Raw genomic sequence first — 26,283 nt, forward strand, 5'->3', positions numbered from 1 at the left:
CAAAAGAAGCCAAACGTTTCAAATGTTAAATGTTGTCAAAACACAAGCAGCTATTTACGGTAGTCACTTTTTTAGCTGCTAATGAAAACAGTATAAAACCGGCAACATTTTTATTCATATCAGCCACAATCTGATCAAAGAATAAGTAAACAAGATCACAAAATAAACCAGATGTTCAACGCCAGCTTTTGGTAGTAGACAGTTTTGTTCAGGAATATGAAAATACTCTGAGATGATATGACTTTATCAACTGTCAAATGAGATTTTGTTGTTTATACAGTGGCAACTATCCCTTTAATATCTCTGTGTATTTGACCGTTGTAGACAATCAGTCAATGATCAAGACTGCTTCATGGAAATATTGGATTTTTGTTTGATTTTTGCCTCAACATAATTAAGTAACTTTATTCTCAGGTATATAATATGCTGAGACAATTAATTCTCAAGAAATTTTACTGTATCACAATATACAGTATTAATATTGTGATATAAAACTACACATACTGAAATATAGTTTAATTCATATTGCCCAATCCTACAGTTGTCAGTTGTGTGTTGTCAACACATTTTAGTTGGTACAAAAAAAGGACTGAGGTTCAGTCCCACTGTACGTCTCCACAACATGAAAAAAATGTGTTTTTAAACTTTTTCTCTCTTATCCTCTATAATAAATTTAATATAACTACACTGGCACACTAACAAGAACTCCTCAACTTCCGTTCTCCCTGTCTCATCACAAGCTACCCATGATTTTTTGGAGGTATGTAAAGATGTACTGTAGCCCTTAAATGCTTTCCCAAGTTGGTGTTTGTGGTGTGTGTGTGTGTATGCTCTGCATTGTGTGTGTTGGTAGTCACAAGGCCTAGCCTACAGTGGCTGGTTTGCTTGAATTCCACCCTACCCAGGAGCAGATGTACTGAGAGGAGTGGTGGTGACATTGCGGATATACAGTCACACCCATCTGTTGGTTTGGCAGCAGAATTACTAGCCTTCATGAAATACCAGGCATTACTGGATCTTTTTATTGGCTCAGAAGAGACCAACTCAGTGAAATATCTGCTCTAAAGCAGAGACATTTTCCAAGATATTGTTTATTTTCTATCTTTTCTCTTCTGAGTATTAATTAGAAACTAAAGTGAATGAACTGTAAGGATGGATGATAGATGAAAGTCTTTTCACTGCTTGCTTCAGGAAGTAAGGCGCTGTTAGAGCTTGCCAACTAATCAGATTGACATCAACCTCAGATGTAGCCTATACATTTGCTGCGCCGAGCAGGAAATGTTGTCATAGCAACCATGTCAGATAAGGTAAGAAAGGTAAGTTAAGAAAGACCTAATTTCTCCTCATTACCGTAAATGTGTCAAGTTTTTTTGATTCTGATTTGTTGTCACAGATTTGTCACGATTTATATCTTTCTGCTCCTCCTCCTCCACCTTCTTCATCGTCTACCTCTAATTCCTACAAGAGACTAGTCATAGGCAAGCTAACAATGGCAAAAAACTGTTTTTACAGTGCAGAGCTCCTATAGCCATGTTTGTCAGTCTGAGCGGAGGAGACGGGTGACACACAGAGAGGTAGAACTGGCGTCTCCACCCAAACAAGGAGCACCTAAAATCCATGTGGGAGTAGAAACCAAGGAATGCTTTGTTACCACAACTTCCTCCTCACAGCTACAAAGCTCATCTTAAAGGCCCTGTGTCATCCTTAAATCAATCTACTATGCATCATCTTCTGCAGATAGATGCAGTGTGGTAAAAAGTTGAAGCCAAATCAACGAGGGCTGCTGCAACTAACAATTCTTTTTATCATTAAACTGTCAATTTCTTTTCATTTGCTCACATTGACATCTTTACTTTTTTGTTTTGTCTGACTAGCAGCTGCAAACCCCTAAATATCATATTATTTACAATAATATGGAGGACATACTGTGTATGTATGTATATAAGGAAAAATGTAGCAAATCTTTTAAAAGCTGGAACCAGTGAATGTTTTGCATTGTTGATTAGTTTTCAGTTGATCAACTTCTCAGTAAATCAACACTTTTTTTTTTCTTTTTGACCCTACAAACAGCCACAATCATCGACTCTAATTGACTGACACCAGCTGCTTTTTAATCATTGACATGCTGAGTGGAGGCTCTGCAGCCCAAATGCTGCATAGTTGCCTGATTATAAAGATTTAGTATCTTTTAATAGTGAGGTAAAACAATAAAGTCCATGTTCAGTCTTGATGGAAAATTATATTTAAGCAATAACACCTAACAGCTGTTTGGTATGTCGTGACCTGCCAGTGCTTAACAAGCGCTGGGGGCCTGTGACGGCATGTTATGAGCTAAAACGGGTTTTTATAGGAATATTTTTATGGATGCAACAGTGTTGTCTGTAGAGTAAAGCCAGTGTGCTGTCTTTGCATGATGCTTTTTGCTGTATGCATCTTAAAATGTGCAAAAAACTATGAGGGATTTAGAGTCAACGAGTCAACTCAACAGTGCCATCTTGAGTCAGTCTTTCTTTTTGTACTTTCAGCAGGTGAATTGTTTTTTTGACTAGTATTGCTTAGTCAGAGGTCAAAGTTACTGTTAGGTCTTTTTATTTTGTGCTAGATTGATGGTAGTTTTTTTTTTCCTTGCTGTAAAAGCTTATTATATCGCTGCCATCAACCAGCCAGTTTGCAAGGCTTGAACTACTGTAATGTCAAATAACTACATTTAACCACTTATATTGCATTTTAGCACTGACTTTGCAAAACATTTTAGCAGTGAAAGAATTATACTTTTAACCAAGCCCCATTACAAACCCTTCGGAGAAACAGACAGCGACATTTCAGTCGTAAGACAAGTGTTTTTGCTCAGGTTGTTCAGTGGGCCTCAGATGGTTGTCAGTACATTGCTGTTTGCTCTGCTCTGATTGGACAGGCAGAAGGAAGCAGATAAGATAGGTGTGTTTAGAGTGTAAACTAGGTTGAAGCTCCTCGCAGACACTGATCTGAGGTTAGATTAGTGACTGTCCCTCAAACTGTCAAGGTTAGTAAATTAGCTGCAAAGTTGATTGCTCGTCAGTAATCAAGATCATGCTACCAGTAAGTTCAAGAGTGAAACTAAGCAGAGATGAGGGAAAATTTAGAAATGAATGATTAATTAGTAAAGTTGTTATATTGCAGGCTTGTGACTGTGAATGATCATGGTTCTTAATAACAGCACCTGTGCTTATTTCATTCCTTTTTACAACATGTGAATGATGAGAATGTACAAATATCAAATTAAAATGAGATAGTTGCAAATATATATGACCAAACGGAAATGTCAAATGTGTACATATAATGTTTACGTGTCAAAATGTTTACAGGTATGTGACTGTCATAAACAACTTTTATACAACAAGAAGCCACCGTTTTTAACATTAACTTGAAAACCATTGCTTTATATGGAGGTCCGACACTGACAAAAGGCACAAGCCATCAAATAAGTGAAAAATACATCAATTAATAAATCTGTTAGTCAAATAATTAGAATGTGGAAGAGTGAGAAAAGAAAAGAAGTATAAAGCTTTTTATGTTTCATTTAACCTGCAATCAGTCGTTAAAAATTGAGAAATTGTTATTTTTTGCTTTGCCACTGTTGATAAAGTTTAAGTGTATTTTATTCAGGTTTTTCTCAACACAAGATTGAATTGAGTGTATTGTCAACATTATGTAAGTTAAGACATATTTCCTAGTAGTGCCGGAACGCTACAATTTTGATGATCAGATTTAAGTCATTTATGAGGCAAAAATGCTAAAATTTGCATTCCATTTTTTTATCATTGTAAATTGACTGTTTGATTTTGGACTGCTGGTCAGACAAAACAATCTATTTGAATACATCACCTTGAACCTCCCGTAGATTTTGATGGGCATTTTTCACCATTATCTGCCTTTCTTTTTAGATTCTATTATTTATTGATAAATCAAAAATAATTGACACATTTTCATATATGTATATGAATACACTTTAAATTTATATTGCAAAAAAAAAAAAAGACAGATTGAGCCTTTACCTGGACATCAGATGCCTTATTTAGAATTTGAAGGTCGAAACATGGTGCAGTCCAGCTTGACAGGGCTCTGTGTGTGTGTGTGTGTGTGTGTGTGTTTATGGTCATAAGGGCGGTGAACAAACAGGAGAATAATGTGTAAATGATGAGAAGAAGTGTGGAGTGAAGGTTATTTATATAGTAGGTCAGCAGTGACAACAGAATCTCTATTTTTAGGCTCAGTGTCATCTTCAAACTGCCACATGCAGGTACGTATCTCTGTTGTCCACCAGCTGTTCAACTTGACTGTTTTACTGGAGAGATGGGAGGGAGCAAACTGCTGCAAACTGCTGATACTTGGGGTATTATTAGGTTCGTCCAAAGGAGTGTTAGTACAACTTTCTCTGATTTCAGACGGATTATGGAAAGGAAGTAGATGTTTTTCTCCTCTGAGTAACTTGTATTGCTGGTCTGATGCTCTGCTTCCTTCTCAGTGGTAATGTCACAGGAGTGGATGATGTTTGGCAGTGTCTTAACACCCGGCGGCCATCTGTAGGAACAAATGAATAGTGTGTCTCCCACAGAATATTAAGCCTTAAAGCACATTTTGTGGGATTTTCTTTGAGAACCATGTGTGTGTTTTTTAAATACTTTGCATAATTTGAAGTCAGCCCCTTGAGTGGTGGTAAGCGAAAGGAAGGACTGTGATACGTTTTCAGTGTGGTGAGAAATGTTTTGTCAATTATAGTTAGCTGGAAAGGACAGTGGATGGGTTTGAGTAGACAGAAGCACCTTATTGAATACTGATAATGACTTGGGACTCGGAGGACTAAACAGTCGTGAAATGTGACGTTGAAAACAAAGTGTTTGTGTATCAACAAATTATCCTCCACAGATCTACAGTTCCTTCTTTTTGTCACATGGTGGTGCTCTCTGGCTGCTCTCTGATGTTCCTCCCTCTAGCTGCTGGCTGCTTAGAAGATGTTCAGTGGTGCAGCTTAAAAGTGTAAATGTGACGAGTTGTCTGTGTACTTTGAGGTTGCTCTTTAACATCACTAACAGTTTTAAATTCAAGTGTTTACACTGATGTTAAGTTGAAAGCCAAATTTTCTGTATGCCCCCCCCCCCCCAGACAATTAAACCAATTATCTCTCTCTCTCTGTCTCTCTCTCTCTCTCTCTCTCTCACACACACACACACACATACCATCTGTCACTCTGGTATGGACAGGTGGTTCCAACATACTGTCGCTTCTATTAAAATTGCCCATTATACTTTCTGTCTGTTCTCACGGGAATGACAGATATGTGTGATGTGTGAGTGTTTGTGTGTATGTCGCACCTGTGACGTGAGTCAGTTTTCAGTGATCTGTCCTGCAGGACAGCTCAGATAGTGTATGTAAACCTCTGTAGATCATTTTGCCATCTGGATTATTTACTGGAAGGACTATATAGTAACCAACACAAGCAGAGTGTCGTTAACACTGACACATAGGGCCGACAGGTGAGGTCATTGTCTAGATCATCTGCTGTTTATTGGTAACCTACCTCAGAGGGTTTCCTGACATGGTTACAGTATCATAGTGACGCTGATAATAATAATAATAATGATAACATGCTTATTTAAACTTAATGTATATTTAAGACTGCAGTACACAAATAAGGCAAAAACAATTACAACATCTCAGAGTATGAGCAAAGTTGAGAAGAAAAAAATGAAGGTAATGATCAAAGGAAAGTCATGTAAAGAAAAAATTCAATCAAATTAGATTAATTATTATTAAACAGAATAGCAGATGACATCATTGAAACAATATTAACACTTTAACAGACCGAATCTTCTATATTTTAAATCTTAAAAATGAATAATTTTCTCAAAATAGTATAATTTCCCCCCAAATGATCTTAATTTTGCAATATCATGTATACTTTATACATATACATACATACATTTACTTCATGTATGCATTACAGAATAATTGACACCTTATTGCCATGACATTCTTTACCCTCTAGAAAAGGTGATTATTTCAGGGTTTATAACACTTTCCAGTAAAGTTGAGGTTGCAGGAATGTTACGTGAAACCATCTTTCTGTCTGGTTGGACTGGTCAAAGTGCTTTCAAGTACTCCCACTCACAGGAAGGCGCACCTTTTTGTAAGGACACAACTCACCTCACTAATGTTATTTCCTCTGACATACACAGTATTTCATAAGACTGTAGCCCTAATATGGGCACATCCTGTTAGATAGGGAGAGAGTCCAGCCGCCGTAAAGCGGCTTCCTGTCAGACAGGTAAGATTGACTAGGATATGACTTCCTGCGTGGTGCTGTGGCAGCAGCATGTCCTCTGAAACTAACTGGAGGAAAGTTTAAGATGCAACAGAAGCATGTAGTCCAGCTTAAAAGAGGCTCCAATCACAAATGAAGCATTCATAATAGTGGAATCAGTGCAAATTCAGCTGTGTGTGTGTGTGTGTGTGTGAGAGAGAGAGAGTGTGAGCGGGTAGGAGAAACAGTGTCACTTTGATGGATTCTTTCATTTCTTTAGAGCCCTTTATGAGTCTATGGGGAAATTAGCTGGCAGCTCAAACAAAGGCCAGTGTGTGTGCTTGTAGTCGGGACCCTGGAAAAGAGCTTGACACCTGTAGGAGAGGGGGACGCATCTACAAGTGTGTGTGTCACACGTGTTGCTGGTTGAGAGAAGAAATTGCACCCCTTTTTGTTGCCTTAAAGTCCTTGGGCCCCAAAGTTTTTGTCTGGTGCCACACTATGTTTTTGTGTTTAGAACAAGCAGAAACAGGTGTCAGAGAGATGCACAGTCACAGCCTGTCTCCTTGTTCACAGTCTCCTCGGTGTCGGAAATCAGGTGCCTCATTCACACTCTTGTCAAATTCATCCACGTTTAAAGAGCTCCAAGGCTTTGCCTGGCTATGATTTATAGTCATTTTACTCTGGTGTGGTGCGCGGTGGAACAAGACCTCACATTTTGTCCAGAAATTATTCTTGTACAGTGGCTCCTTGTGCAATTACCTCCTGAACCTGAACTGAGACAAATAGGCAATGTTCTCTCTCCACGGGCGTCTTATTTGAAAACTAGACAGTTATCTGATTGTGTGCAACAATTTTTTTTCTCTCGCCGGGAGCAATCAGCGTCGTCATCTGCATTGCAGACATTTCATACTGGCTGTATTTGGACAAAGTGAGTACACCTCTGTGTTCACACAGACAGACTTCTTACTTCTGTCTCAGATTTTCTACTTTCTACCTTGAGATGTGACCTTGTGAGAGTCTAAAAAGACACATATATTGGCCAAGCTGCTTTCTGTGTGCAGCTTTAATGTTTTTAAATCAATTACTCCTCATCATAAATTGCCCTTTTATTGTTGTTCATTTGCTGGTGTAGCCATTCCCTGAACTTTCTTAACTGCTGCATTGACACAGACGTGACTGTGGATAATAAACGTAATTCTCAACTGCAGATGGAAGTGTGCGCGGTCCCTTCTGAGAAAAACAAAACTACTTACATGAATGAGACAGGTGGACCTATAGTTGACCTTCTTTTGCTCAGAATGGATCGAGCATGAAGAGAAAGGAAGTAAAGGGAGACGGAGGGAGGATGAGGATCATTTTTGAAGGGGTTCAGGGTGGGCTGCAGAGGAAGTGGCCTCAGTGTGACCCACAGTGTGAGCCTCTTCCTCCACCCGACATGTCTTTGAAACTGTGAGATGAACAGAGTCGCAGTGGTTGGAGGGAGGTGCAGCCATTCATGTGGCTCCTGATTAATAGCATCTCCTTTGTGTGTGTGTCTGTGTGTATGTGTATGTGTGTGTGTGGGGGGGGGGGGGTTTGTAAGTCAATCTGGCTGTGTCTCAAAGTGTGTCTGACCCTACTCTTGATGTATTTTTTTTTTAACTCTCATGTCTTGCATTCTTAAATGTCTTGTAACCATATCCAGTCCCGTCATTTCTCATTTGCTTTCATTTAATCAGTTTTGGTTTTTGCTCTTAGAAATACATCAGCAGACTAGAAAGTTTTAAATGATGCAATGGGGGAATTCAGTTCATTCCCCTCTTTCCCTTTTTGCACTCTTCCTCTGTATGTAACTTTGAAAATGTTTGTAAAACAAAACCAAAAGTACTTTTGAGTTTCAGTGCATGACTTGGATTGCTGTGACCTGCAGACACCCTGAATGTCCCGTGTGCAACATCATGAGTTACATCAGGACTGTTTTACCTTATTTTGGGTGACTTTGCTCTAATTTTAAGTCGTCATGAAATTCCCTCTCGCATTTGTCTAAACCAGATACATGTTAGTTAATGGACAGAAAATGAATCAGCAACTACTTTGATAATGGATTAATTTGACTGAATTTTTACTGAATGGGACCTTGGGGTTTAGGATATTGTGATAGGCATTTATCATCATTTTCTGAGATTTTATAAATCAAACAATGATTGATAAATCAAGAAAATAATCTGCTGATCATTGGTTAATAAAAATAATTATTAGTTGTAGCCTTAGACTTGTCACACTGCAGATTGTCTGAATCCTGATGGAATCTTATCAGGAAAAGTACATATAATATAAATATAAAAGAATGAATGAATAATAGTACCTATAGTATAAATCCATTGTCTTCCAATCTATACAGCTACACTCACTTGCCTTCTTGTTATAGTTGTGTATAATCTTTACACCTATTTCTTCAAGCAAACTAAAATAAACTCTTGAGATTTTTTTTTATTTTTAATCACTTTTTCCTGTAAACAGTGTGACACAGCTTTACTTTCATTTCTACTCTGATGTCTTGTTCTTTCTGGCCTTGGCCTTGTGGCCCCTGCAGCGTCGACTGAGACCTTCAACTCTGCCATAAAGTGATCATAAAATCAGTTACCTGGCCTTTGAAACAGTAGATGCTTACAGAGTTTTTGTAGGAATGTAGTCTGATAGCAGTGTTTCTCTGAGGGTGATTGCTGTGGGGTGGTGGTGGTGGTGCTAACTTTGGAGCTAACTCTCTTCACTTTTCCAGCAGTTGGAGAAACAACAGACATGACTTTTCTTTGTGTTGAGGAGCTGCAGAGTTTATTAACTGACACACTATAGTCTGTATTGTACATGTTCTGCCAGATTGACAACTTACTGCTAACATTTTCCTCTGCTCAACTATTATTCACCATTACTTTTCTGCTGCTTGCTCAATCACACACTCCCTATGCACACACAGGGCATTGCCCTATTCCTTAAAAGGAGCTACGCTACCAAGGGTTTGTCACGCAACCACACAGAGGTTGACACACATTTCAGAACAGCACTGCACAGAGGCTCCCAAGTGTTATTGATTTCCAAATGAATGGATATTTGGCGTTATTTTTGGCATTAAAAACATTGTTTAGGCCTTGAGGGAATTCTTGTTGGCCTGGCAACCTGCCAGGCCTGTACACTTAGAGGAAACACTGCTGATAGTACTAATCAGTTTGGATTTGGCAGTCAATCAAGTGTTCATATCTCTCAGATATTAACACTTACAGTGCTTTCCTGTTTGCAGCCGTGTCAATACTCCAATAATGTCATTTGTCAGAGTGACTGTTGCATTTGTCCAGCTGTAACTCGTGAGATTAGACATCAGCGCTACCCACTTGACCCCACAGACACTTTCCACTAACTTCTTCCTGTTTGTGTGTGTGTGGGGGTGCATGGGTTCCTTCTTCTCATGTAACTTGTCTTGAGTGGTCACATGTAGTAATCTGTCTGCTACCCACATGTCTGTCATTCCTGTCCTTGTTTGTTCAGAAATGTCCCTCCTCACTTGCAGATAACGTAGATCATTGGGTCCTGAACTGCATACAGTCAGTGCTAAAGATAAAGACACCATGAGAAGATGTTTCATAGTTCATCACTCTTAAAGTTATCCCACTGAGTGTTTTGTAGTTGTGCTTCTTCATGAGAAAAGCAACAAAGCCTCACATTTGAAAGGCTGTGCAGTGCTACCAGTTACAGAGTGTCTTGAACTGTTCCCTGTTGTTTAAAATAGACCAATGCTTATGGGTACTTTATGACTTTCAAACTATTATGAGGCCCAGCCCCCCCAATTTAAGGTGTTTAAGGATTTCAGCTCTCTGATATCCTCTGTATTGTGGTCCCTGTATATCTCTAGCCCTCCGTTCTTTCCACTTATCAAAGTGCAGAGATGACAAACAAACAGAGGAAACTGCTCAGACCCAGGAAAGAAAATGATATCCATACTGTCCCAGTCGGCCTGTTGAACTCTGACCTGCGAGAACAAAGGTCAGCAGTTTGTAGACAAATAAATTTCACCCCGAGAGAGACACACCAGAGTGAGCATAGCTTCTCAAATGTCTGCTGATTTAGTGAGGCAGTGGAAAAACATTGACTAATGTCTCGTGCAACAGGATATATGAGTACTCTGAAATGTGCATGCAGGTGCTCACATGTTCTCTTGCTTCCAACTTTTATTTCCAATGCTTTATTTGCATTTTATTATGAGCATGTTGTCTCAGTTTCTTTGGAGTACTTCCGTGTTTTCACCCTGCAGGGAACAGACTTGTTTACAAGTTGGCTGATTATAATTTAAATACTTGCTCAGCCTTTTGGAGAGCGACTCAGAAAATAAGGCCCATCACAAGAGCACAATGTGACATCTTGACATCAGCTGAAAGCACAAGGTTTACCATCATATGTTACAAAGAAAAGCAGCAAAGTCTTATATTTGAGAAACTGGAGCCAGCAGATTTTGGCATTTTTGCTTGAAATATTTAAACAAAAAATTGATTCTCGAAATTTGATATCAAAAATAGTTGCCAATTAATTTTCTGTCAATCAATTAATTTAATAATCGTTCAACTCCACAGTGATGTGTTAAATGTGTTTATGGCCATTTGTTCTTAGTATTCTGCTGTTGTTTATAGAAATGCTTTGTGTGAACATGTCTCACAATGAAATATGGTACTCCACAGCTTTGTCTCTCCTTTACCTTGGAAGTAGCATGGGACATTTCTAGTAGATGCCCCAAACAGGAGATTTTATTGAATTCAATGGGGACTTTTGCCACTATATAAAATGAGAAAATGAGAAGGGGTTTTTTTTGTGGAAGTTTTCTGATGATTATAAAAAGCTCATATGCTTTCTCTCTCTCTCACTCTCTCTTTGTTTCTCTCTCTCTCTCTCTCTCACTTTCCACCCCTCCTGACAGAGGAAATCATGCCGCCTGCATTTTTCCACCACTAATCCCTTTGTCCTGTTTTACAAGGTTGTTGGCTGCTATTGATTTCAGAGCTGACTTTTATTGTTCTTTGTATATATAGTCTTTTGCCCTCACTTGATCATTGCAGTGCAAGCCTGCTTATTAACACTGAACATATTGAGTATACACAAACACACACGCAATATTTTTCTCACATGCACACACACTTCACCCCATTTATATCCCCCTGTGACTAATCCCGTTTCCTCTTTAGTTGAAAAACAAACTCTCCTTTATGACCTTTTACGTTGTTTTCTAATGAACTGAGTGACGTCCAAGCCATTATCAATTATTCCATCCATGCACGCTGTTGTTTAACCCTTCCTACTTCAGCTCCAGCAGGGAGGAGGGGACATATGATGGCCAGCTAGCAACATTATGGACCTTTGGCCTTCTCAGTTCCATTTTTGTCACAGTGGTAATGTACATGTAGTCAGAGCAGCTCAGGGGTGGAGGCTGGAAAGACTGAACACGTTTGTTTATTGTTCCATATAGGCAGGGCAGTGTTGGGATCCATTGTGTAGTATCTCTCTGCCTTCGTCATGAATAGTAGCTTTCAGAGGCAAGAGGGACTGAGGCGAAAGGCAAAGGACTCACAATAGCTTTAAGTTTTATGGCGTTCCTGTCGCCAGTAGCAGATTTTTGGCATGAGACCAAATGCAACATACACACAGCTGCACCGCTTGCTCACTCACACATACACACACACACACACACTCACTCTCTTATCTCTCTCTCAGTCTCAGTCGCAAGCACACGTCTTTTTCTACAGCTCTCTGCCCCACCATTCATTCCTTCCCTGCATCCATTTCCAGCAAACTCCACTCAGTTTGCACTAAGCTTTCTTTTGTGCAGTTTTCGACAACAATGCTGTTTGTTTTCTGAGGGCAGAGCAGAGAGACGCTGCCTGGCAGCCTCTCTGCCTAGGTCGCCTGTGTCTCCTGCATGTCACCCTCTGTGCGTCTGCAGTGACGTCTGAAGGGCATTATCTGCCATAGGCCTCTGTTTGTTTTGGGCTGCTCTGGGCTTGATAATGGCCCATTACTGGGGAACCAGAGGCTCCTAGTCACCTCGGTGGAAACTGCAGAGACCTTGGTAATCTGGATGATACCCAGCTGGCATTCAGCTTGGTAATAGTTAGCTACTGCTGGAGAAGTTAGAAGCTGAAAGCGGCTCAGCAGTAGCCAGCAACAATACAGGCCTGTTGGCTATTTTTAGTGCATACTCTAGCTGCTAATGATATCACTGAGGCGCTGACTGCCCTCTGAGTCTGTTTTTGTGTTCCCAGACGCCCGGCATCCTGTGTGTAAAGCCAGGAGATGTGTCTGAATACTTGTTGAGCATCAACAAAAGTCTTGTACAGAATTGGCTCATTATGTCCGGCCCCTCCCGTGGAAAGAATGCAAGGAGTTCGGTTGGCAGTTACATCAATGGAAAAGAGAAACATGTTCTTGTCAACCTTTGCTCTCACTTTCAATCTGTCTTTGTACCTCTTGCAGTTTTTCTTTGTTCTTGTTCTCTCTGTCTGACATATGAATTAGCCCCTTGAGATGTAGAAGGGTTATAACAGGTTGTCTGATGATATGAAATATATAATTTAGCCATGTCTTTCTTATATGCACAACACTATTAACTGGACTGTCGATATAAAAAGTTGCAGAAAATCACAGCCCAAGCCTTTCTCTGTTATTAATACTTGTGCTACTAAACCTGCATGAATACCAACTGATGATTATTCTCCATCAATTAATTTGTTGTGATCAATCGATTAATTTGAAAAATTTAAAAATTTTAAAAATTTCACCAGTGTGGTGTCACCAAATAACTTTTATTCATTCTATAGACCAAAACACAAAGATATTCAATGTACGATATAAAAAAGAGACATGAAACAAATCCTCACATTTTGAGAAGCGGGACACATTATAAAACATTAACTGATTATCAGAAATGTCAGTAAAGGATTCGACCAATCTTTTCTGCTCTCAACCCAACAATAATTGTTGAAGCAGGGGCACCGTCTCATCGTTTAGTAGGCGCCACCCATGATAGTTTCTGTAAATAAAGCTCACAGTGTTCAGTGTTCTGATCCGATGTCCGTACGCCGGCCCATCGCTACACCTGCTGCAGGTGTCCATTAGACCTTCACTCGCCTACACTACACTTACACTACATTCCCCCTAACACTTAAACCACACTACACCCACATTTAGGATTACACAACTGATGATTTGCAATCTCAACAATAGCGTAACAGCATGGCTGACCCTGCCAGCTTGAAACGTCCTGCTCAGCAGTTCAGGAATCATATTTTACCACCCGACTCATTGGTGTCGTAGGAGAGATAGAGTAAGTCAAGGACAGGAGTTTTTTTTTTTTAAGAATTGCAATAAATCTCTGCTGCAGCACTACTCTGCAAGTCTAAATTAGGCAACATTAGTCGAGTAGATGAGTGTGTGTTTTGTGCTGTAATTAGAGATTGCCCAGAGAGAGATTGTCTCATTTCAGCATGTGAATTCTCGCCTCTGCATAATCCAAACATAGCAGAGTGCTGCTTGCCCCCCTGTGTTATCACTGCTATCTGTCATTATGTCAGGCAGAGTCCCTGACACACATGCTACTGTACGTCCACATAATCCTGTTCTAAATATCATCATGTTTAAGGACATTAGTTAGCTCACTTTGCTTGCTATCTCATGGATGTGCTCACCTTATCTAACTGTCTTGACATGCAGCTTCTTATTTTTGTTGCAAAGTGTTTTTGAATACTTTAAGTTCACAATAAACCGGGCTGACTTCGTGTAATTTCTGCATCAGAACTTGTCAGCCATCTAGTCTGTGCTTCTGCTAAAACAAAGCATCATTCATAGTTTATTTGGACAGGAATGAGCCTTGAGTAATTGCGCATGAATTTAGGATTTAGAAATCCTGCTGAAATGAGTCCAGTCTAGTCTTCTGTCTAGACACTGTGCTTCTGTGCTACAGTATGCTGGATTGTTTTCTAATCCTGCAAAACCACAGAACTTACAGGATTGTGCAGTTTGCACAAGAACTTACTGTATGGAGGTTTAAGTTTAACTGCAAGTTTTTCATGGTGATGCAGAAATAACACAGAGTTGTGTTATTTGTAGTGCCGTATGTTTAACCTGGACAACTTTCCATTAACCTTTGCACAGCCCTGTAGCTCTTCCAGGAAATTTCTGCTTACACAGGAAGAATGGATACCCCCTCAGCCAATCACAATCTGGCTTTCTCACAGACCGGCGTAGAGAGCACTGTATTTCCCAGTATTCCCTTTGTACTGAGTGTGCAGCCAGTGGCCTGGGCGGGGACCTGTCAGCTTCACTTATCTCAGCGGCCATACCTGCCGCTCTCGGGTGGTGCTGCAGCTCTGCCTCTCAACATAGTTCGCCCTAAACCACAGTATGATCTAGTTTTCTGCTTCCCTCAGCTGTCTTTTCTTAACTGTGTGTGCAGCTGATAAACCAGGCCTTTTTTTTATATAATGCCTACTTCCTACTCTTACTGCAAACTGCACATTGTTGGTGCCAACAACACTGGAGAGATGGGTCAGAGAATAAAGTGGCAATAAAGTGTCCTTTATTTAGAAAAGTGTAAAAATCCAACAATGGCCTATTAGTCATAACTATTACTGAAACAGTTAAGTTGTGCTGCAGCGGAAAAAGAAAACAACTTTTCTGTTTCTTGCAGGGAGTCAGGACACCTGACAGCTGTTTTATGATGATTTATGGTCACTCAGAACTGGTTGTTACGACGTGCTGTCTGACGTTGGAAATCAAATATGTTTATAGTTCTGAACGACTTCACTCAAAGTTGAAGTGAAAAGCCGACCATCACAGAGAGAGGAGGGGAATGAGGAGACGCAATATTGTTTAAATATGGAGATAACGGCACATATTTTAATAAAAAAGACGGCAGTTACACTACATGAGCATGGGTAACCGGGGTAACCAGGGTAACTTTGCCAAGGCAGCGAGCATACATCCATAAGCACGCTACAGCTAAGTGGTGCACTGCCAAAATGTTCCGAGTTGAACTCATGCTGGAGATTATTGTTCCACACATTGGAGTGAGTGGATTATTGAACTATTTTGACTGAACTGTTCGGGACGAATACATAAACCATTACACCCTGTTTGGGTCTGTTGACACACTGAGTAGAATTTGAAGTAATTTGTGCAGTTTCTAGTGCAGATGACTTATGAAACTCCTCTACCCATCTTCAGACTCCAGTTTAAAAATCGTCCCTGTTTTCCCAGGTGAACAAAACTGTCATGATATTTCTAGTTTCAGCTGCATGACAGAAGCTGCCAAAGAAACCACCCACTAACAGCAACTTCGTTCTTTCTGCTGGTGGGAAAGCAGTGATGTCACTCTGGTGGTTCTCACAGTATGAACAAGAGTTTGCCCACACCATCTCCTCCCTGCCTCACCCCTTTCTCTTTCACACACACCAAAAAACTCAGCAGAGTCTCTCCCTCTGGCTCATAAACACAATCCCACTTTACTCAGCAACAGGACTGATGACTGAGGATTACTGAGTTTGATAAGCACGGTAACCGAGTGAGAACGAGTCAGTGTTTATAGTAAAGTGAAGAAGACTGCACAGTAGCTCTGATCTGATCTGAACATCAACGAACTGCAGCACGGAGTCATATTGAAGGTGTAGCAGGAGACGGTTTTTCATTCAGCTGGAAAAGTGCTGACTGGCAGCCGAGAGTATGATCAGGCTACTTTTAGCTTTGCCTGCAGACTGGGAACCTTGTGCCTGCAGAGAGAGAGTTTGCAGGGGGGAGGGGTGTACATGAGAGAGTGTGCGTGTGTGCGGATACACAAGGGAGAACAACCAATATACTGGTTTGTGGCTGGGGCCCAGGTCTTTGAACTCTCTTTTGTTCAAAGCTGCAGACATCTGTCTAGACTCCAAATATCGCCTTTCCACAACTGGCTGTTCTTCACTCGTCAGCTGGTATATAAAGTCAGACGCCGGGGCAGGCAGTCGATGTTTCAGGGCGTTTTTAACAGGATTGCCAAAAGTGTTACAAAAGAGGCAGTAAAATGTCAACTTAGAAGATAAGAAAGTTATGTTTTGTACATGGTCATTTATATCTACAGCATGTGCATGAAGACTAGCCTTGATTCAATATAAAACACTTAATTAGCAGTGAGGTGTCTTTCTGCATCCATTTCTACTTGCATAGTTAAAGGAATAAGTCACAGCAAAATCAAAATTCAGTCATTATCTTCTCACTATTGTTTCATGATTCATGCTAATGAGGCCAGCTGTTGCATGCATACTCTACTTTGATAATTGAATAATCATTGTAGTCATTTTTCAAGGAAAAATGCCACATTTGCTGGTTCCAGCATCTCAGATGTGAGGATTTGATGCTTTTCTTTGTCATATGTGTTTGTAAACTGAATATCTTTGGATTTCGGACTTTTGATCCAACAAAACAAGACATTTGAAGACATCAGCATGAGCTCTGCAAAATTAAAACAGGCAATTTGCAATATTTTCTGATATTTCATAGACAAAATGATTACCGTATCTCCTCAAATACTGGCCGGGGTCTTTATTTACCTCACCTGCAGAGAGTACCAGGCCTTTATTGGAAGCAGGCTTATATTAGAGAGAGGCCTTTATTTATTTGTTGCTGCCGTCATTATTATTAAAATATGCGCTGTTATCCCCGTATTAAATGATATCACGTCTCTTCAGTCCCTCTCCCCTCTCTATGACGGTCGGTTAGAGGGCTGTGCATGCACTTGGAGAACTGGAGTTACATCCAGGTAACTACTATTTATACTTCGCTGGCATGCACATTGTATAACAGGCACAAGGAGTTTATCCACCCTTGTTTTTTCCCTGGCCTGTTTTGGGGCCGGCTCCCAGCCATTATCTGAGATCTGGCTTTTAATTGACTACAGTCTTTTATTTGAGGAAATACAGTAATCAAAAAAATAATAAGCAAATTAATCGATAATGAAATAATTGTTAGTTCCAGCCCAGTATTCTAATACAATTTCTATTATCATTTTTCTTTATTGATGCTAACTTACTGTGTTTTTTAATAGTCCTACAAACCTCAAAAGGACGGGTTGAAAATGACTAACTTGTCTTTTTGGGTTGAACTAAATGAAAGGCTTTGGATGTGGAAAAAGCATGATCCTTTCCTACCTCTCATCACCTCGTGTCAGTCAAGTCTAAAATGCAGCCGGCAATACTTTAAGCCCTAAAGCAGTTTATTTTAGCGGTGCTTTATTATAAAAGCTGCCCCCAGCGTGAAAAGCTTCTGATAACTCACTGAAGGGACCACACATACTGCACTGTACAGCTGACAGGACTGACTCTTCTTTTAGCTTTTAATGGATGTCGTTTGTATTCGTCAGCAGCAAAATTTAAGAGTTTTCTTGGGGTGTGAGCTGCAGTGTAGTAGCAGTCTAAGACACACACACAGTTTTTCATCTCAGAGTGTTGATGTTAATGGCACTGAGTCATAATGGATAATGAAGTGCATGTGTGCGGGTGGGTTTGTGCGTGTAAGGTATAGCACAGCAGCAGGGCTGTGCTGCTCTGTGCAGTAGGTGGTCCTGGTTGCTGTGTGTGTGTGTGTGTGTTTGTGTGTGTGTGTGTATTGTGATAGGGTGGGCTCTAATGAGGTGGTCTATTTCTGATCCTTGGAGGTAGCTTTTTTTGCAAGGCTCCTGCATGTACATGGTAGTGCTTATGCCACACACTCACACACACATCAATGGCCTCCCATAGAGTTTCAGTCAGACCGGTGGTGCTGGTAGTAGCTGGCATCACATCACAGGAGCCGCACAGTTTGACTGGGGTGACTCAGTTGGGATGGGTTGCCTGCGAAAATCATTTCTGAGTGCCGGTGGGATTTAAGACCTACGTTTTCACATGCTTGGTTTGGCGCCAGAGAGTAGAAGACTATTAATTCTGTCTTTTTTCCATCTCAAATTACAGCTGTGGAGGTTTCTGTGATGCCTTGTTCATCCCACTGGGAAAATTCTCTTTTTTTCGCTGTGCTCAGTGGCCTTTTGGGGATGTTAGAGATTCAGGTTCAGCTACAGATGAGCTTTCTTTTGTTTTCTGTGTCTTGCTCAAGGGCACTTTCCTGAATCCATGCAGCTGCTAACAGCCAATAGAGTGCAGTTTGTCTGCCCTGGTTTTATTTGCATCTCTGTTCTAGGATTAAGAATCCTGTTCCCTTTTTTCCTGGCAGCAAACATTTCTGGTGAAAATTAATCGATATTTACACTGTCAGCTGAGATAGCAGAGTTCAATTCAAGTCATGGATTATTAGCTCTTAAGTTTCTGCAGGTATGGTCTTCAAGAGGAAGGAGTTCTCCAAGTGTAACTTTCATGGCAGCCCTGTCGTGTCTTTTTCTCGTGTGATGGCTGTTTGCATTTCTCATGTTATGTCTTTTTTTCATTGTTGTACTTATTCTTTAATTGGATACCCATTAGCTTCCACAAAGGGGTCACTAGTCTTCCTGGGGTCCACACAAAAACAACAATAATAAAAACAAATGATAATTAAAATCACACTGTATCAGTAAACTAAAAAAGGCAAAACAAGCCAAATATAAAGATCAGAAAATAAGTGAAATGACTCTACATATGAAACAATAAACAATAGTAACCTACAATAAAAACAAAAACACAGTCAAACAAACAAAAAAACAAACAAAGGTTCCAAAACAGCAAAAACCACAATAACATCTATATGAGATTCATCAATTTTTGATCTAGTAACTTTTTAAAAGAATCTACTTTTGGTCTGTCTGATGTTGAAGGGGAGCAGATTCCAAGCAGAAGCAGCTCTATAAACAGTTCTCATCATATGATTTGTTTGTGGACTTGGCACCACCAGATGACCAGTGCTCACTTGACATGTATTATACCCATGAAAAAAACAGTATATACTAGTTTTTCACAAAAGAAGTGTGGTGTATTATTCCAAATAACATTTTACATGAATAACAGAAGACAAGATTTTAATTTAGCCTCAACAGTTAGCCATGATAATTGTTTATGCATCTCATGAAGGGTTAGTCTGGCTGCTTTGTTCTGTGCAAGATTTAGATTTTTCTCAGCAGCATTTGACCAAATAAGTGGGTGGTACTTCAGGAGTGACAGAACAAGTGACTGAACAACATTAATCATAACGGAAGATGCAACACATGCAGAACATTTCTTTGAAACTGCAATGTCCTTTCCAATCGTGGAAAGAATGTGATCAATCTGATCAGACCAAGACAATAAATTATCTGATTTAACACCCAGTAATTTGGTCTTAGTGACCTGCTCAACCGGTATCCCATCTATAAAGAGATGCAGTGCATAGGCGTTAGCAGCAACATTCCTATTACTGAATACAATACATTTATTTTTGGCGATGTTTAGGACTCATTTGTTCATTCTCACCCATTTCGTAATGCTATGCAACTAAACATGTAGATTCTCTCTCAGCCCCACTGAAGTTGGTGACACACAGAACAAAGTTGAGTCATCAACATACGTAACTACATCTGCATTTTTAACAACAGTTGGTAAATCATTTCTCAAGATTGGAAATAAGAGTGGACCCAAGCAACTCGCTTGTGGAACACCGCAAGATATTTTTTTGCTGTCAGAAACACTGCAATTGAAAAATACTTGCTGTGTTCTGCCAGAGAGGTAACTCTTCATCAAAGCAAGAGCTAAGGGTGAAAAATCATAACATTTGAGCTTTTCAATAAGAATAATGTAGTCAATGACATCAAAAGCTGCAGTAAAATCCAGTCTCAACTAGTTTCCTGTCATCCATATTATGTTAACCATTGATCAGTCGTGTATTAATGCAGCGCTAGTAGAGTGCCATGGTCTATAAGCATGCTGTGCTTTTGTAAGTAATCCATTTCTAAATAATTTAACATTGATCAGCAGCTTCTGCATCGTGTTTGCATATTGCACAATTTATAAACTATGCAATCTGGTTTTCATTGATAGCGTCGGGAGGTCACAGTTTTTATCAGGCAAGAGTACATTACCTGCACAGAAAAGCATCTGAAGCAAGAATACAAAAGAAGTTGTTGACTAAGCTTTGTGCTAGTTGAAGGATTGCCACGGAAGATTTATTGAAATGATTGCCAGGCTACTTCCCTGGTTTGATTATTGCCAGGGACCTTTGTTGCATGTCATACCCAATTTTCTCTCTCCCCTTGTTTCCTGTCTGCCTCTTCACTTCCCACTATCCAATAAAGGCAAAAATGCCCCCCCCAAAAAATCTTGAAACGATCACCAGTTAGCTGAGAAAGAAGTCATGGAGTTAATTATTGTTATAAACGACTGACCTTGTCACTGAAGTGATTACTTAAGTGATACTTAGCCAGAAATCTACTGTATATTTTGAGTCCGAAACACAACCTTTGTAGACTTAAAGGGGATGTATCATGCACTTTTCCAGGTCTATATTTATATTCTGGGGCTTTACTGCTACTACTTTGCATGGTTTACAGTTCAAAAAACTCCTTATTTGTCTTATACTGGCCCTTTATGCAGCTCCTCAGTTCAGCCTCTGTCTGAAACAAGCCGTTTTAGCTCCTGTCTCTTTAAGCCCCCCCCTCCCGTGAGCCCACTCTGTTTTGATTGGCCAGCTCCCAGAAGCTGCCTCTCTGCAGACCTCTGGCGGCTCCAGAGTCTCCGAAATATGCAAGCGGACAGTGCAAACAACCCGTTGAACAAACTTAGCAATAAATGCTACGGAATAGATGGCCATTAGTGGGCATGTGCGAACAATCTGATGTCATCATGAGGAGGAAGTAGAGGCAACTTTGAGTTTCAAGTTTTGAAACTTGACCATGTTTAACGCAGACATCTGACATCAAAACCTTATTACAATAATAGAAAATTACAAAGCTTGGATTCACAATGACTACAATCTTTTCCAGTGGTGAATTGTGTTTTAAGGGTTGAAAAAGTATCAAAATGTCCTTTTTACATGAAGCTTTTAAACTATTGTTGCAGCATAATGAAAATGAAGTCATTGCCTAATAACTTCACTGAATTTTGACAGAGAACCAACTATATGGCACTCAGCCTGCATAAGTTCGTTCTAAAGACCTCCATCAGACTAAAGATGAATGCCCTCACTCATCATGTATGGATGAAAGGATTTTTTTTTGCCCTCTTCACCTGTCGTGCCTCGCCTTTATGACTAAGCTGAGAATGTTTCCTCTGGATGATTGTTCACGTTGCATTGTACTGTTCACCCTTTCATGTCTCACTCATGTTATCAATAACATTTGAGCTCTTTGAGCAATTTCTGGCTTTGTTTCCTTTGGAATGATTCCTTATCTTTAGTTGGATTTAAAACTCTTTAATCAGTCACTCCCAAGTAAAAGTCAGAAAATGGAGATTTTCCTTCCCTTCCCTTCCCTTCCCATTTCCGCCTTTTGCCTGTATTCCTCCTACAATCTTTGTTCATGAAACAAAAGAGCCATACAAGCCAGCTACAGCATCAGAAACTACTGTGGAGGGACTACATCCTGAAGGGCAAAGGGTCTAACAAAACACAGTCCAGCATGTTGTGGTTTGCTATAAAAAGAGGGCTTTAGGGCTGTTTATGGCTACAGTGAGTTCATGCATGTTGCACATTTACATGTAGCCGCCTCATTTACTTCTCCTATTATGCTGTTTATTTACAGCTACTGTGACTGAAGCTGGATTACAAAGCACTTATAACTTGCATGTACTTTTGCAAAACTGGAGCATGCAAGGAAACATGCTGACAATATGCAGATGGAAGAATATGGATATTTAATAGCTACAACATGAATCAGACAACATCAATTTTTTTTTATTTTCTTTTTTTAAGGAAATGAACCCTTAGTTTCTTTTGTGGATTTCACAAGAACTTTCTGAGAAACCATACTTGAAGCTTCCTGTTCCCTACTGAGAAACATTTTGGTTAAAGAGAGGTGTGTCACAAGAACATCTTTGTGTGTTTTTTTTGCAGTATGTTAAATGTGTTTTTGTGTGAGAAACAGACAAGTGGCCATAAAAGGAAGAGAGCGCAGGGGAGAGACACTGGAGCCAGAGCTCCCACATGGATTGTAGGATGTGTCCAGGCTTGTTCCCATCCAGTCTGTAAATGATTTGCAGGAAGTAGAATCATTATTCCAACCCAGACATTGGCCCCTTGGTCACATACACATTTCAACACTGAAATCTTTACAATGTTGTACCTTTTCGTTTCTATAAAGATATCCTGCAGTGTCAGATTGTCATAGTTTAGCACCTATCAGATTGTGCACACACAATGTGAACAATGTGGCATTATAATGTCATGTCTGGCAGCAGCAGTACTTCACTGCTTTGATGCTTGCAAGAGTGACTCTGTGCTGAACCTCTATAAACAAAAGAGGGGAAAAAACCGCTCAAAATGCACTGGAACTTTTCACCACATGTTTGCACTTCCTAAAAGCATTTAAACAAATGATTTCGCATGTTGGTGCAGAGCCAAATTAAATGAAATGTTTATGATGCCACTTCTGGGAACAACCCTGCAGAAGAAGAGGAAGTATGGAGGAGAGGAGTTGTTGACCCATTTTTAAACCAACTGTGTTGTGCTGCTTCTGCGTGACCAGCTGTGTGATTTACAACATTCATCTGCTGCACACGCAATCCAATCATTGACAAACTGACTTAATATTAATACAACACTCTCTCTGCTGGCCCATGTTCCTTCTTTTTTATTATATTTACTTTTTTTAATCTAGTATGCAAAATGAGTTGCAAATAACTCTACAGTGTTCTTCATAGTGCTGGAAACAACTGTGGCTTTTCCTTCTTCATCACTGTGGTGCACTCCCAATTTGATAAGATCACAATTGTTTTTATTGTCTGTTCATTACATTGTTGCATGACTGTCACCAACTTGAATTGAGTGATAATTTTGAGGAGAGTTGAAGCTTCAGCCAATGAACCTCTCCACTCTCACATTTGCTGTCATCTCTCCTCTGTAGCTGTCCATGAAAGACACAAAAAATGCAAAATAAGAAATAAACTGTTGCATCATTGTAAATGAGTTTTAGCCTTATTATACCTTTGCTTAACATGTAAAAACAATATTAATGCCTCACTCCTGATGCATTTTGTCTTCAGTGTTACTCAAGCTTTCCCCTGTTGTTCTTCATTGCAGTGTTGATTGCCCAGGATGTCTTCGAAAGCTCACAATTCCAATAACATCGCCCATGCCCGACGGACGGTGCAGCAGCTGAGGATAGAGGCGAGCATTGAGAGGATAAAGGTACAGTGCAACAAAAAAAAAACAAAAAAACCCTCAACAACACAAAAAAACCCTAATTTTTCCATATAATTTAACCATATAATTGGCTGAATGCATGAGAGCATCCTCGCTAAACCTCCCTGTGTCTTTGTCATCCATCGGTTCTTTAGGTATCCAAGGCCTCCGCGGACCTTATGAACTACTGCAGCGAACACGCCAGGAACGATCCTCTCCTTATGGGCATCCCCGCTTCAGACAATCCCTTCAAGGACAAAAAACCCTGCAATATATTGTAGTGGATGCCACTTAGCCTTTATGTGTTTTATTTTTGCTTATTAATGTCGCTGTATTCTTTTTGTTGGGAGGAGCGAGGGGTGGACTGTGATCGTATCATTACCATGTGTTCACCTGTTCTGTTAACAATTCACCAATTCATCCACGATGTTCCACAAAAACAGCTTTTTGTAAAGAGCAAAGAAAGTGTTGTGTGTGTGTGGCTGCCTGTATTCACTGCAACTGTTCTCCTCGGTGCCGCTGGTCAGTTTGAGCTCTGACCACTAACAAGACTTTGGCTGCATGAGTTGCGATGGTGTCAGGTACATTATGTCGCTTAAATAATTGACTACAAATACTGTTCTCTGAATATTTTAACAGCGCTTGCACTCCTCGGTAATGGATTCGATCCTTCATCTGTATTTTATCTCTATTGGGCAGCAACTGTTATTATCTCTCTGTTTTGCCACAAGTGGTTTCATACAGCCAAAGTTTCCCTTTCGCTCCTTTACAGCAGATCAGTTTTAAGATAGGTAGTAACTGCTCTTGGGACTGTAACATCTGGTGATAAATTATTCTGCAAACCACCACTTACAGGTCCACGACAATCCACATCCCATTTAATCCATCCATGATACAGTGTTGTCTTTAGCTGATTTAATGAATCGTCATGTTGAAATAAGATTCCAAGATCATCTCTGCTCAGATTTTAAGCCGACGGGACAAAATGATCCCAGCGCTGTGACACTTTTGGAAATGGAGTGAATGAAGCTAAAATGCAAAATGCTTTATCAGTCCTCCTGGGCACTATTTGCACTCTTGAAGTCAACAGTGTAACATTAAAGCAGTGCAGAAGTTATATTTTTGTTACTGTAAGTGTCAGCTGACATTTGGTGCAAGGCAACACTGTGTAAAGAAGATATTTAAAAGCCAAACCAATGATACAGCATTTCAAAACATCAAAATATGTGTCTGAATGGGACCATTTTAGCCATTCCTTCTAAAAAAAAAAAAAAAAAAAAAAAATTCTGTGGTACGCTATTCTTATGACGCTGCTATCACTGAAGCACGTCAGCCAGCTAACAGGAGCAAGTGTTACGTAACACTGTGAGCCACGCCCACTTGCTCATCACAACAAGTGTCTTAGTCAAGCGAACGCGCACATCGTTGTCTTAAAGTGTTTTTGGCATGTCGTAGGTACAGGTACAAATGGTAGTGTGCATTGATGATGAAACCAATCTCCCAAGATTGCTCTCTTTTTTTTTTTCACTTTAAACTCTAACATTTGTGTCGGTGGAGGTCTTCAATCTTCAGTCTAACATGTCCTGCATGTTGTGATTCGCTGGGGGAACGTATCTGCTATGGTAAATTTAACAAAAACAGAATAGATAGTATAAATTAAAATTTCTTACACTCTAAAGCCTTACTTATGTTTGCCTTGTATTATGAAGAACACTCTTACTGGGAGGACTTTCTTTAAAACAACAAAAAAAAGATGTTTCTATCAAATGTTTTTATCTGCGGGATGAAAGTGATTTGTAACAATATTGTGCCATCGTTTTTGTCTACACGTGTCTCTTGTAAAACATGTTAAATCGTGTTTGACTTGCCTGGTGCTCCGCTTTTCAGCAGTTTTGGTATTGTTGCCTTCTCCAAAGGGTACTTTCAGGTCTTCAAATCAGCAAGATCTAGTGTTATTATCCAAGTGTATTTTTTTATGATTGTCTCTTAACAGTCAATTCTTCTTACTTGCAATAAATCATTCCTGTATGCCTCTTAAGGAAAAGCTGAGATTACCACTGCCATGTCATAATTTCTGTCCATTCAGCAACTCCGTAACGGCCTTATTGTACCACTGATAGATTAATTTAACTGTCAAAATCTGCATTTTGATAAATGTCTTTATTAATATACCAACCTTTGTATGAAGACTTAACTAAGATTAATTAAGTGAAGCATTCCTACAGTACAATACTGTACTAATATCTCAATAAAGATGTGTTGTGCTGCACAGTGAGAAGATTTGAGCTTGTCTTGATACTTTTTACCCGTTCTTATGCTTGTATTGTTCAGATGGACCCTGCCAAGAGATCTACCCACACTGTATCTGGGGCCATTTCCTCTCATTAGCCCAGCAATTATATATATCTGACTCAGGAGAGGAGAGACCTCAGGCCTCTCACCATGGCTGTCAGAAACCAGAGAACACAAGAGAGCTAAATATAGAATGTACCAAACCCTGATTTCCGCTCTTGGAGAGAGGTCTATTTTGGGAAAATGTGTGCTTAGCCTGAGAGTCTGTTTTCGTTCTCTGTTGGTGGCCACTTGGGTCTGTCTGACCTTGTTTCTGGCCAGCTGGTGGATAAACAGCTTGTTCAATTATTCAGTTGCACACAATGGGAAGATCACACAGGAATAATACTTGTTGT

The 26,283-nt window shown here is 39.9% G+C and overlaps 1 protein-coding gene across 1 annotated transcript in view; it reads left to right on the forward strand.

Annotated features, from left to right (window-relative positions):
• Window positions 1-25,876, forward strand: part of gng12a (guanine nucleotide binding protein (G protein), gamma 12a) — a 28,630-nt gene extending 2,754 nt beyond the window's left edge. The window contains exons 2-3 of the mRNA XM_067605444.1: window positions 23,495-23,602; window positions 23,752-25,876. Coding sequence (XP_067461545.1) covers window positions 23,510-23,602; window positions 23,752-23,877 — 219 coding nt within the window. The 5' untranslated portion in view covers window positions 23,495-23,509 and the 3' untranslated portion in view covers window positions 23,878-25,876. The remainder of the gene's footprint in view (window positions 1-23,494; window positions 23,603-23,751) is intronic.
• The last annotated feature ends 407 nt before the right edge of the window (window positions 25,877-26,283 follow it).

The sequence above is a fragment of the Thunnus thynnus genome, chromosome 12 (genome assembly GCF_963924715.1).
Source record: "Thunnus thynnus chromosome 12, fThuThy2.1, whole genome shotgun sequence".
Classification (NCBI taxonomy): domain Eukaryota; kingdom Metazoa; phylum Chordata; class Actinopteri; order Scombriformes; family Scombridae; genus Thunnus; species Thunnus thynnus.